The sequence below is a fragment of the Chanodichthys erythropterus genome, chromosome 1, assembly GCF_024489055.1.
Source record: "Chanodichthys erythropterus isolate Z2021 chromosome 1, ASM2448905v1, whole genome shotgun sequence".
Taxonomy (NCBI): domain Eukaryota; kingdom Metazoa; phylum Chordata; class Actinopteri; order Cypriniformes; family Xenocyprididae; genus Chanodichthys; species Chanodichthys erythropterus.
In genome coordinates this window covers 10602391-10615783 of record NC_090221.1, presented here as the reverse complement: position 1 = coordinate 10615783, position 13393 = coordinate 10602391, and the positions used below count along the sequence as shown (strand labels likewise).

Here is a 13393-nt window from a genome sequence, read left to right as displayed (position 1 = left end):
TTGGGAAGACTTTAATGAAGAAACTGATGTTATTCCTCAAAGAATAACAGAGGCTCATCTTGATCCATCTTAATGCCCCATTCAGTAGATTTCCCTGTGTGATCTCTCATATGACTTCCAGTGTCAGTGGCTGGTGGACATTAGAATGCGCCGCAGGTCTTTCTGTGTTTGTCTGTTCTGTTTCACATTCAGCGCTGAGACGTGTAAGTGTGTTACAGGCTAGCGAACACGCCTCGGGGTAAATGCATTTAAAAGTCAGCAGAGCCAGGCATTGCATCAGCACATTACTATCATGCAAAAAGAGAAAGATACGTAGGGAAAGAAAAGCAGAGAGAATGAGCTAGACAGAGCATCGGATTAAAAAAAAAAAAAAAAACATCAATCTGAAATTGAAATACCACAGTTGAGTGAATGCACTCTGACCTTTATTCTCATAGAGTGATTACATTAAATGTATTTGCCTTAGCTTGAGTTATCCGTCTGCTTCCAAATCTCAAACTCACCTGTGAGGTCAGGAGTGATGTGATTGGCAGGCAGGCCTTAGATGCCAAACTGAAGAAAACTCAGAATAAAAATTTCATTGAGCAGATCCGTCACAGACATTTTCTTCAAGGAGGACATGGTGTCAGTGCCGTATAATTCAATTCATAAATATATAAACATGATTTAAATGTAATACCTCTATTGTACACAACTGTTCAAAAGTTTAGGTATGGTGTTTTGTATTTGAAATAAGTGTCTTATTCTCACTATATACATTTATTTGATCAAAAATACAGTAAAACAGGAATATTGTTTTCTATTTTAATTTATTTTAAAATTTAATTTTTTCCTATGATGGCAACGCTGAATTTCATCATTTTATTATTATCAGTGATGAAAACATTTTTTTTCAGGTGTCTTTGATTGTAAAAATGTTCAAAAGAACAGATTTTTTTTTGAAGTTGAATTTTTTTGCTACTATGTAAAGCCTTTACTGTCACTTTTGTTTAATTTATTGCATCCTTTCTGAATAAATGTCTTAATTTATTTTTAAAAAATTGTACCGAACTCAAACTTTTGAACGGTAGTGTACATGCCACTGAAATCCACATGGTTAAATCTTCTAACGCCTTTTTATTTCTTAAATAAAGTCATCTTAAGGTGTCTTGAATGAGCATATGGCTGGATTAGAAGTTATGTGTACTCTATCTAACGTTCTCCTTTGTTGGCTCTGTGTCTCAGGTTCAGAAGTGTGGCATCCTGTCTGTAAACAGGCATCTCGAGCAGAGAGGAAACTGAGAGTGAGATTTTTTTCTTCTTCTTTTTAACAAATACAGACTGAATTTTTAAAATGCCTTCAGATATCACTCTGAAGCTCTGCTGATTTCCTCCTTATTTTATTTTACAGCTCAGGCGCACATCAGAAACCTCCATCTCTCCTCCAGGCTCCAGCATTAGTTCACCCAGCAGAGTCATTTGTGTAAGTAGCCAATCTCTGTCCAGCTCACATGTCGGCTAAATGAAGGTGATAGAACTGTAAATGATACAAAATCATTTTGTATCATTTAATCATATCTGGTTTTAAAATTGTGATAATAAATTAGTGATTATTTTGATATGATGTATATATGTTAATGTACAAGTTAAAGGGACAGTTCACCCACAAATGTAATTCTGTCATCATTTACTCACCCTCATTTCTATCCAAACCCCTTTGACTGCATTTTCGTCTGTGGAACACTAACGTTTTGCAAAATATAGTTGGTCATTTAATGGGGTTTCTTTCCAGCTTCAAATAAAATGCAGAAACACCATAAAATTATCATCAATGTTATAGACATTAAAACCGTGACCTATATTCCAAATCTTCTGAAGCAGTACATGGCTTTGTATTGGAAACAGACTAAAATTAATTATATAACTATGACAGAACATCCATTTTTGAGTGAACTATTCTTTTAAAGTTACATTGATGTTTGACAAACACTACCGTTCAAAAGTTTTGGGCTCAGTGAGATTTTTTTTTATTATATTTTTATTTACTTAATTTTTTTTTTTTTTTTTTTTTTAAAGAAATTTATACTTTTATTCAGCAAACATTAAATTAATCAAAAGTTATTATCAAATTATTTCAATTCTATTTCTATTTGCTTTCTATTCAGCCTTGGGGGGGGGAAGTTCACGGTTTCCACAAAAATATCAAGCAGCACATCTGTTTTTTTAATAATAAGAAATGTTTCTTGAACAGCAAATCAGCATATTAGAATGATTTTTGAAGGATCATGTGACACTAAAGACTGGAGTAATCTTGCTGAAAATTCAGCTTTGCCATCACAGGAATAAATTACATTTTAAAATATATTCCTATAGAAATTTTAAATTTTAAATTGTAAATAATATTTCACAATATTACTATTTTTACTGTATTTTTGATCAAGTAAATGCAGCCTTAAGAAGCATAAGAGACTTAAGGAGCATAAAAAAAAAAAAAAAAAAAAGTGGTCTTACCTAACCCAAATGTTTGAATGGTAATGTAGTGCTATGAAGATTCCTGTGGTTGTTCAACCAGTAGATCATGGCACTTGGAACACAAAAGTTGCAGGTTTAATTTCCAGAGAATGCATGTACTTATAAAATGTATAGCTTGAATGCACAGAAGGTTGCTTTGGATAAAAGCATCTGTCAAATGCATAACTGTAAGTATTATTGGCCATCCCAAGATGGATGACTCTTGTGCGTGTGTTTGTTGGCTTGTTCATAATATGTTTTTGTGCGTTCTGCAGTGGTGCGGTCATTAACATCACATGTAGAAGTGAAGGCTGGCCCGAGTGTGTAACCTTTGTGCAGTGTGCGATTGATGTATGCATAATGCAGTGTAAGCAAATGTGCTGTCAACCCCTGCAGGTTGAATTTACTCAACCTCATATTGTTCCAAACCTTTATGACTTTCTTTATTCTACTGAATACAGAATAAAATGTTTTCAACTCCTTTTGTCCATGCAATGAAAGTCAGTGGGGTCCCAAACAACTTTGGACCCCATTGACAATCATTGTATCTAGAAGAAAAACATGGAGATGTTTTTTTCAGAATTTGTTTCAAGGAAGAAAGGAAGTTATATAGGTTTGAAATGACATGAGGGTAAATAAGTACAGTATATGTCTTTTTTTTAAAAAATAATCTATACATGGATGAATTGTTCACCGTATCATCTATAACATGCATTTAAACAATAGATAGGGGGCAATAGATATCAAAAAAATTTCTACTTGCTCCAAAAAACACCTTAGCATTAGGGCTGCACAATTAATTGAATTTGTAATCGTGATTACAATTACGGATGCCACAATTATGTAATCGTTCAAAGGCGCAATTACAAAAAAAAAAAAGTCCACTTACAGTGGGTACGGAAAGTATTCAGATCCCCTTAAATTTTTCACTCTTTGTTATATTGCAGCCATTTGCTAAAATCATTTAAGTTCATTTTTTTCCTCATTAATGTACACACAGCACCCCATATTGACAGAAAAACACAGAATTGTTAACATTTTTGCAGATTTATTAAAAAAGAAAAACTGAAATATCACATGGTCCTAAGTATTCAGACCCTTTGCTGTGACACTCATATATTTAACTCAGGTGCTGTCCATTTCTTCCGATAATCCTTGAGATTGTTCTACACCTTCATTTGAGTCCAGCTGTGTTTGATTATACTGATTCGGACTTGATTAGGAAAGCCACACACCTGTCTATATAAGACCTTACAGCTCACAGTGCATGTCACAGCAAATGAGAATCATGAGGTCAAAGGAACTGCCTGAAGAGCTCAGAGTCAGAATTGTGGCAAGGCACAGATCTGGCCAAGGTTACAAAAACATTTCTCCTGCACTTAAGGTTCCTAAGAGCACAGTGGCCTCCATAATCCCTAAATGGAAGACATTTGGGACAACCAGAACCCTTCCTAAAGCTGGCCGTCCGACCGAACTGAGCTATCGGGGGAGAAGAGCCTCGGTGAGAGAGGTAAAGAAGAACCCAAAGACCGCTGTGGCTGAGCTCCAGAGATGCAGTCGGGAGATGGGAGAAAGTTGTAGAAAGTCAACCATCACTGCAGCCCTCCACCAGTCGGGGCTTTATGGCAGAGTGGCCCGACGGAAGCCTCTCCTCAGTGCAAGACAAATGAAGGACAAGACACCATCTTGGAGTTCTTCAGGTGTTTTTTAGCAAACTCCATGCAGGCTTTCATGTGTCTTGCACTGAGGGGAGGCTTCCGTCAGGCTACTTTCCCATAAAGCCCCGACTGGTGATGGTTGACTTTCTACAACTTTCTCCCATCTCCCGACTGCATCTCTGGAGCTCAGCCACAGTGATCTTTGGGTTCTTCTTTACCTCTCTCACCAAGGCTCTTCTCCCCCGATAGCTCAGTTTGGCCGGACGGCCAGCTCTAGGAAGGGTTCTTATCGTCCCAAACGTCTTCCATTTAAGAATTATGGAGGCCACTGTGCTCTTAGGAACCTTAAGTGCAGCAGAAATGTTTTTGTAACCTTGGCCAGATCTGTGCCTTGCCACAATTCTGTCTCTGAGCTCTTCAGGCAGTTCATTTGACCTCATGATTCTCATTTGCTCTGACATGCACTGTGAGCTGTAAGGTCTTATATAGACAGGTGTGTGGCTTTCCTAATCAAGTCCAATCAGTATAATCAAACACAGCTGGACTCAAATGAAGGTGTAGAACCATCTCAAGGATGATCAGAAGAAATGGACAGCACCTGAGTTAAATATATGAGTGTCACAGCAAAGGGTCTGAATACTTAGGACCATGTGATATTTCAGTTTTTCTTTTTTAATAAATCTGCAAAAATGTCAACAATTCTGTGTTTTTCTGTTAATATGGGGTGCTATGTGTACATTAATGAGGAAAAAAAATAACTTAAATGATTTTAGCAAATGGTTGCAATATAACACAGAGTGAACAATTTAAGGGGGTCTGAATACTTTCCGTACCCACTGTACATTATTCTGTGCTTAATATGTTTTTTCTTTCTTTCTACAGGTTATCTTAAGGGTTTTTCCCGTTGTTTTAATTTTAATTTTAGTATGACATTATAATACCATGCATATTCTTACTTCTTTTTTTTTTAAAGAAGAAACCAAACCAATGTCTATTTGACATTTGAGGCTTAATGCTATAGAAAAACAATAAAGGTTTTTCAGGAAGAGTGTTTCAGCTGGTTTGATATAACAACATGGCATGCAGTTGCTTCAGACCAGTGGTTCCCAACCACATTCCTGAAGTACCCCCAACACTGCACATTTTGCATGTCTCCTTGATCAAGCACACCTGAATCAAGTCATCAATTCATTAGCAGAGACTCCATGACCAGAAATGGGTGTGTCAGACAAAGGAGACATGGAAAATGTGCAGTGTTGGGGGTACTCCAGGAATGTGGTTGGGAACCACTGCTTCAGACTATGGCATAAAGCTATTCAAAACAAACATCCTTCAATGTAAATTGTGATAATTGTAACTAATAATCGCAATTACATTTTCAAGAAAATAATCGACAATTATGATTTTTTTTTTCCCATAATTGTGCAGCCCTACTTAGCATCATGGCATTTTTGTAGCATTTATGTGCTATATTACAGTTTGTCATGAGCTCAATTTTTATTCTAACAGCACTTGCTTTAAAGTGGTTTTGTATTTGTGCAAACTGTGCCGCAGGCTCATTCCCACACTTAATTGTGTTGTTGATGTTGTCGCAGCCTTTCATGATTGCTGTTTTTTGCAGGCCTGCTTATTGCGTTTGACGTGTGAGTGTGTGTATCTGTCCTGTGTCCCTCTCCTCAGGCAAAAATGGAGAACGAGATCCTTGATTACAAAGACTTGGCAGCGCTGCCTAAGGTTAAAGCCATTTATGAAGTGCAGAGGCCAGACTTCTGGTCCTATGAGCCCAGTCACAGATACTGCTCCGATGACAGGCTAGAGCGTCTCAGCTATGGGGAGGTACGGCCCTACAGGGCCACTAGAGCCACTCTGGGTCTACTTTTAGCATGTCTCCCCCTGTCGCTGGATCTATTAGCCTGGTCCTAGTTGAGCTTAGCATAGCTATGCTTTGAGTTTTTCATCCATGTCGCATTGTTGGCTGGCTGTATGTTTTTGTCTGCTAAAAAACAATGTTTGTGCATTCTCTCACTATTAATAGTGAATATGAGCGCTTTTGGTTGAGCCTTCTCACTTTAGTTTGCTTTTTGGAAAGCTCTCTGAAAAATGCTAGCGATTTATGTGATGTTGCTTAAAGGGATAGTTTACCCAAAATGACAGTTCTATCATTTACTCTATGATGTTTAGGGGACACAAAAGCAGAATGTCATTGCTGTTCTTATCTTTACATTGAAGTGGATGGTGACCACAGACTACCTAATAAATTTGTTTGTAGGCAGTAGAATGTTTGGAACGACATGAGTAAATCATGACAGTATCTTCATTTCTGGGTGAACTATCCATTAAGTTCTTGCTTGCTGAGTAGAAAATGTTGAGTTGTACAGTTCTACAGGAAATATAAAGTAGGTTGTTCGGACCACAGTGCTCCTTCACCCCCGTACTCTTGCTCTTCTCACTTCCCTCACACATCAGATGTCATGGAGGAAGAGACCGAAGGCTTCTCTCTGATTTACTGTTATTCTGATTCTCCCTCTTCTTTTTTGTCTTCACAGTCTTTGGGCACACTCTCCCCTTATTCTCAGGTAGAATTTTTTTACTAGCTTTTTATTGTGTTAAAAAATTATATATATATATATATATATATATATATATATATATATATATATATATCAGTATATGCTTCTTGTGGCAGACGTGTAAACTGTTTAATAGACAGTACAGAAAGTGTCTAAAAATAATTATACTGTATTATTTCCATACTGTTGAACAAAAGTCAATCACTGACTTATAGTCAACAGCAATATGTTTTGCAACCACGTTATTAATCTGTCTGATGTAGATTTAGCACATAATTGTGTGGCTAAGTGTGTTAAACTGACAAAAGTAAAACCAAAAGTATGAAAACTGATTGATTATACATACTGCTCTATAAATAAATTTTGGTCGCTGAGAAAATAAAAATGAGCGGTTCTTACAATCAGAGTTATGAATAATGACATTTTATCTGAATAGGACATGTATGACGGTATGGACATGAGGCTGAGAAGATCCTCCAGTCCAGGGTACATAGACTCCCCCACCTACAGCAGGCAGGGCATGTCTCCCATCATGCCTCGCTCTCCACAGCACTACTACAGATACGGTGAGTTCCTCATATTCCAGTACAGATAATACACTCTCATTCCTGATTCATGGGATGCTGATGTCAACCAGCTTCCTGGCTCATCAGAAAGACTATGCAAATTGACCAGCATTTCTTGCTGGTAAACAACATGGATAGTGGACCAGCACTAACCAACTTGAACTTAAGCTGGTGTTTTCAGCAGGAATGGCATGAGAACTATACTGAATATGCAGTATATTGGAAAATATACTATATATATCTTGCTTTGCCTCTATGTACTTAAGTGTGGTTTGCAGCTACATAGCAAGGACATAGTTGAGTGACTGATATTAGTGAGTATTGATTTTAAAGTCAACGTGAAATAATATTCACAACCAATGTTACTTCTGTAATGTGACGCATATGCAAGTGAAATGGGACATTTAGTGACAAAAAGAGGAAGCACCAGTGCTATTTTATTATTATATACTTTATATACTGTTATAGTATTTATTAATGTTTAGAATTGTTTTCATTTTTTCACTTTTTAAGTTTTTCTGTTTGTTTTTTTTTTTATTTCTAATTAGTTTTTTTTTATTATTTTTATTTCAGTTTTAGTAATTTTAGTGCTTCAATTTAAACTTATTTTATTTCCGTTAGTTGCCAAGGCAACATTTCTAATTTTTAGTTGTAATACTTACAACAATGTGGGAAAGTTGTTGGAGGGGAGCAACAAGAGACCTTGGTGATGTCACCCAAAAAGTTATTTAATTTTGATTATTTTTTTATTAATTTTTTTTAATATAAATACACAATGAATCACATACAATAAGACCACAATACAATATTTTTTTATTTCATGTTGACTTTAACAAAAAAAAAAAAAAAGAAGAAGCAATAGGTTTTTTTTGCGGGGGGATATTTTTGACTGTTATTAAGGGGCGTGTCCCACCATTCCACCTACATCCTATACACCCGTCTGTCTGGCACAGTATGTCTTTTTCTCTGTTTTGAAATGCATACTGTCCCTGCCTGGCTAATCTTGGATCATTGATCTGATGATCACTGGTGTGATGACTGAGAGAGTGTGTGTGTGGTTAGGGCGCACAGGAAGTGTGCACTCATGCTCTGGTTCTGTTACTGTCATTGGCTTGGGGCTTGCTGCAGGCACTGAGAGTGGCAGAAGTTCACCCTATTACAATCAGCTAGATGCCCGGTCCAGCACGCCCACCACAAACCAAGCTCCCAAGCATTTCCATGTGCCAGGTAGGCCAGGCCTCAACATTCACCTCATTGGCTGCTGTCATCACTTTCATATTCATCCAGCAGTATATTTGAATATAAATTAAAATCTCATTAATTGATCAAAGTCTCTGTAACTGTTTGAATCTGTCTATACTATACATCTATAGTATGGCTCTACTCCATTTTGGTACCTTTTTTGTGTTCTCCTCAACCATTCCACTCTCCTTCACCTTACCCTAAAGGTCCCAGGAAGCCTGAAGAGGAAATACAAAAAACATTTCCTGCCTCGTTTACTTTGCTTTCTTCTGCCTGTCAGTTACATCTCCTCCGTTTTATTTCTAATCTCTTCCTTTCTTCTCAGCCACAGGGGAGCCCAACATCTACAGGAAGCCTCCCATCTATAAGAGACATGGTATAGTGTGCTCGGCCTGCCCCGGCCTGTTTTCCCTCACGCTCAGTCCTGAGGCAGTGTGGGCTCATGGGAAAGATGTGTCTGATTAGTGTTAGTGTCCTCCATAGATGTCCTTCTGCAAACCCTTTAGTCTAAAAGCCTTTAAGAGAAGAGGAAAGAAAAATACTCATTTAGGAATTGGTGGGCACAAACTAAGTATTTACCATGGTACATGTTTTAGAAGTTACTGTACCTAATACAGTTGCAAGAAAAGGTTTGTGAACATTTTGGATTGAACTAGGTTTCTGAATAAATTGGCCATTGAAATTGATCTGAACTTTATCTAAATCATAACAATAGATGAATACAGTTTGTTTAAACAAGTAATACACAAAGTATTATTCATCTTAATGTCTTCATGAACCAGAGCAAGATGGAAAAATATACAAGCACTTCTATATAAAAAGCTGCAGCACTGACATCCACCAAATGTTTTCTAAAATTGCAGATCAGAACTACCCAACGGTCAAGAGAAATTATGTCTGTTATTGTTTAAAGGGATAGTTCACACAAAAATAAAAATTCTATCGTCATTTACTACCCCTCAAGTTGATATTTTGAAGAATGTCGGTAACCAAACAGTTGATGGACCCCACTGACTTCCATAGTATTTTTTTCCATACCATGGAAGTCAGTGAAGTCCATCAATTGTTTGGTTACCCATATTCTTCAATACATCTTCTTTTGTGTTCAGAAGAAGAAAGAAATTCATACAGGTTTGGAACAACTTGAGGGGGAGTAAATAATGACAGATGTTTTATTTTTGGGCGAACTATCCCTTTAAGCAGACTGTGTTTCTCTACTGTTCTAACATATTGGTGGATCAGATCAAATTCTATGAGCAATTTATACAGAAATCCATGAAAATCAAAAGGATTCACATTCTTTTTTCCTCCTGTAAAGAGATAAGAAGTTGTCTCCTTTCCTCAAGCAATAGAGTGCATCCCATTTTCCGTTCCTTGCATGCCAGAAGAATGTAGAACTGGCACGAGCGCATCCTTCCTTCCACAGGAGGGTGATGAAAAAAGGATAAGGCTTGCTGAGGCATGATTAAAGCTTGCCATGTCCCCCTCCGCTTTAGATCAGCTGGGAAGTGGCCGCATTAAATGCCACAGAGAAGCTTCACAGAATGCCAAGTTAAGCTCAACCCTGTTAAGAAACCGCTGTTAGAGAAGCAAACCTGTTTAAGCATGAAATGAGCAAGTGTGAACGTCTAAACATAACCTACTCTGCTAATTCTCAGAGTTCAAGTGGCAGCCATATTGTTTCTCTAACAGTTGACAGTGTATTGAATGTTGTAGAGAATAGGCAGTCTATATCTGGTGGCAAAGTTGGTTGTTTGTGTGCATATCTGTCTGTTTATTCATAAATTTACAATCTCACACCTTTTTGTTAAGTATATTGATTAGTATCTCCTCAAGATGCCATGAAATCTAACCCCTTTAACTAAGCAATAGTAATAATACATCTTTCCCTTATCTGCATGTCTCTGTGTGTGTATTTGTATGTGTATATTCTGTATATGTGCATTACAGGCTTGTGCAATTTTTCAAAGTATTAATGATATTTTTATTTATGATTAATCTTATTAATAAAATCAAATTTTATACCTAAGCCAATTATCATAGATAATACAGTGATTAATATTTTATTTGAGCTCAACAGTTCAGATTTTTTGCCATTCCAACATTTTTACCCCACTACATGGCTAGATTTATATTAAGTCATGTAATATCCAGGCCCAAATGGAATATGTTGACAAAATGTTCGATTCAGAATTTTAAAAAGAAACTGTGAAATGGCTTTAAACGTGGAATGGATATGCAAAATTTTGTGAATGATGGTTGTTCCAATCCTGCAGACATTTTTTGTGCAATTCTGACCTTTTTGGGGGGTAAAATCTGTGAAATTTGTGGAATAAATTTAAGCATAAATGGTGTTAAATGGATCAGAGTGCACTAGACATTGTTGCTGACAGCTTCAAATTAGCTAAAAGGTTTAAAAGACAAACACACAAGGGCTAGGGAATGTAGACATTTGTGAATGATGCTGTTCGAGTATTTCAAATCTTCTGGCACAGATTCTGTGTAGGCCTGCCAATTAGCATGGACAATATACAACCACTGAGATCTAGAGTGCACAAGAAAGATTCATTTGTTTCAGAGTTTTGCTCAGAGTTGCACTAATACTGAAGATTTATTTACTGGCCAGCTCAGATACTTGCACAATCCATCATGTTTTCTCTAAGAAAGGTCAGAACCATCTCTGATAGCTTGTTGGCTCAGTTTACATTTGTGTGTTAAGTGTGTATTTGTGTCTATCCTTGTATCACAAGCCTGTAATGAACACATTACAAGTACTGATTTGCTATCCATATGGTGGATCTGCATCTGTAAGTGAAATGTGTTTTATTGTTGTAGATGTCTGTGTTTGTGCAGAATAGAGACTGTCACGCAGATCATTTGCTTCTCTGTCATATGGGTATCAAACTTCTCACTGAAAAATCTTAGGGATGCAAATATTTCCTCCCTTATTCTGTTTTTTCCCTGTTTTTTTCCCCCTTACCACCTTAAATACAATTCCCTCCACCTCTACCTTCCTCGGTCACCATTCACTCTGTAAGTATTCTCTCCCTGTGCACATCTGTCAGTCTGTGTCTAGTCCCTCATTTGCATTCCGTCTTTTCCATTCAGGATTGTTAATATCGTGTGAGGCCTGTGCTTCTGTATTTGTGTTGAATCTTCTTGTATGTGTTTTATATGGATGGGAGTTCAGTGCAGTTTCTGACTGGTTTTGCTTTAGATGTACAAGGCGATATGTCAATATCTGTGTAGTTTCTAATAATACAAGACTCTCACATTATTAGTTTTAAAGTGTTTTAAGTGTGCGTGTGTGTGTGTGCTTCGACATCTCATTTATCTGAATGCAGATTTGCATTATGTTGTGGATAGTGTTTTCTTCAGAGCTGGTATATTTGATCTTTCTTTCTTTCTTTCTTTCTTTCTTTCTTTCTTTCTTTCTTTCTTTCTTTCTTTCTTTCTTTCTTTCTTTCTTTCTTTCTTTCTTTCTTTCTTTCTTTCTTTCTTTCTTTCTTTCTTTCTTTCTTTCTTTCTTTCTTTCTTTCTTTCTTTCTTTCTTTCGCCCCCCAACACCTAGCATTACCATGTTATATATACAGTATAATATATATATATATATATATATATATATATATATATATATATATATATATATATATATATATATATATATATATATATATATATATATATATATATATATATATATATATATAGAAACAAGAGATTCCAAATGCAGTTCAGTTGAGTAATTCAGAGAATACTTTCATTAAATCAGGTGATGAGATTGCAGGACCTGATAAAAGTAGGTCATGTTCATGATCACAGAGCATCATGGGTGCTCTTACAACTGGTTTTTGATGTGGATTGTGTGATCACTGAAAGCACGTTCTAATGTTAAGTGTAAAGGGGGCCTGATTCTACTGCTATGTGCTGTTATATCACAGGCTTTTCCAAAGTTGTGATCCTGACATAATCTCCCCACAGACAATCACTGCAATCCAGCAACTAAGAGCAAGACCAGTGAGGACATTCTCCAATCCTCCAAGTTCCCATCAGCCTACTCGCCTGAACACTACCAGCACTCCGAGTCTGATTACTACCATTACACCAGCTCTCCTAAATGTAGGTGATAAATATATTCATAATGTCCTTTGTGTTCAGTTCACTGGCATCACAGTGCTTTCCTTTCAGCAGCCACAGTTATGCTAAATTCTTCCACATACAGGGATGTCAATACAGATCCTATAGTAGTCTCTGAATATGGAAACGTGTCAGATGGACTCGAATATGTTTGGTATGTAGTAATAATAATGTATTATATTGCTGAGCAGTTGATTTACCTTTAGAGCAGCCATAAACACTTTGTAGAAAATTAATGCTAAATATCTTTTGGGCACACTTTATATTAAGTGCCCTTAACTACTATGTACTTACATAAAAAAAAAAAATAGTACAGTGTATAGTACAGAATGGGAGAAACTGCCCAAAAATAGATGTGCCAAGCTTGTAGCATCATTCTCAAAAAGACTTGAGGCTGTTATTGGTGCCAAAGGTGCTTCAACAAAGTATTCAGCAAAGGCTGTGAATACTTATATACATGTGATTTTTTTTTTTTTTTAATACATTTGCAAGGATTTCAAACAGTCTTCTGTCACATTGTCATTATGAGGTATTGTTTGTGGAATTTTAGGAAAATAATTAAAGGGTTAGTTCACCCAAAAAATTAAAATTCTGTCATTTATTACTTACCCTCATGCCGTTCTACACCTGTAAGACCTTCGTTAATATTCAGAACACAAATTGAGATATTTTAGTTGAAATCCGATGGCTCCGTGAGGCCTCCATAGGGAGCAATGGACACTTCCTCTCT

At 36.6% G+C, this 13393-nt stretch overlaps 1 protein-coding gene across 1 annotated transcript in view; it reads left to right on the top strand.

The window, feature by feature from the left end:
* Positions 1–13393, top strand: part of ablim3 (actin binding LIM protein family, member 3) — a 76548-nt gene that overhangs the window by 51009 nt on the left and 12146 nt on the right. Inside the window, exons 8-15 of the mRNA XM_067387636.1 lie at positions 1225–1283; positions 1391–1462; positions 5829–5984; positions 6695–6724; positions 7155–7284; positions 8413–8511; positions 8852–8902; positions 12508–12645. Of these exons, the coding sequence (XP_067243737.1) occupies positions 1225–1283; positions 1391–1462; positions 5829–5984; positions 6695–6724; positions 7155–7284; positions 8413–8511; positions 8852–8902; positions 12508–12645 (735 nt within the window). The remainder of the gene's footprint in view (positions 1–1224; positions 1284–1390; positions 1463–5828; positions 5985–6694; positions 6725–7154; positions 7285–8412; positions 8512–8851; positions 8903–12507; positions 12646–13393) is intronic.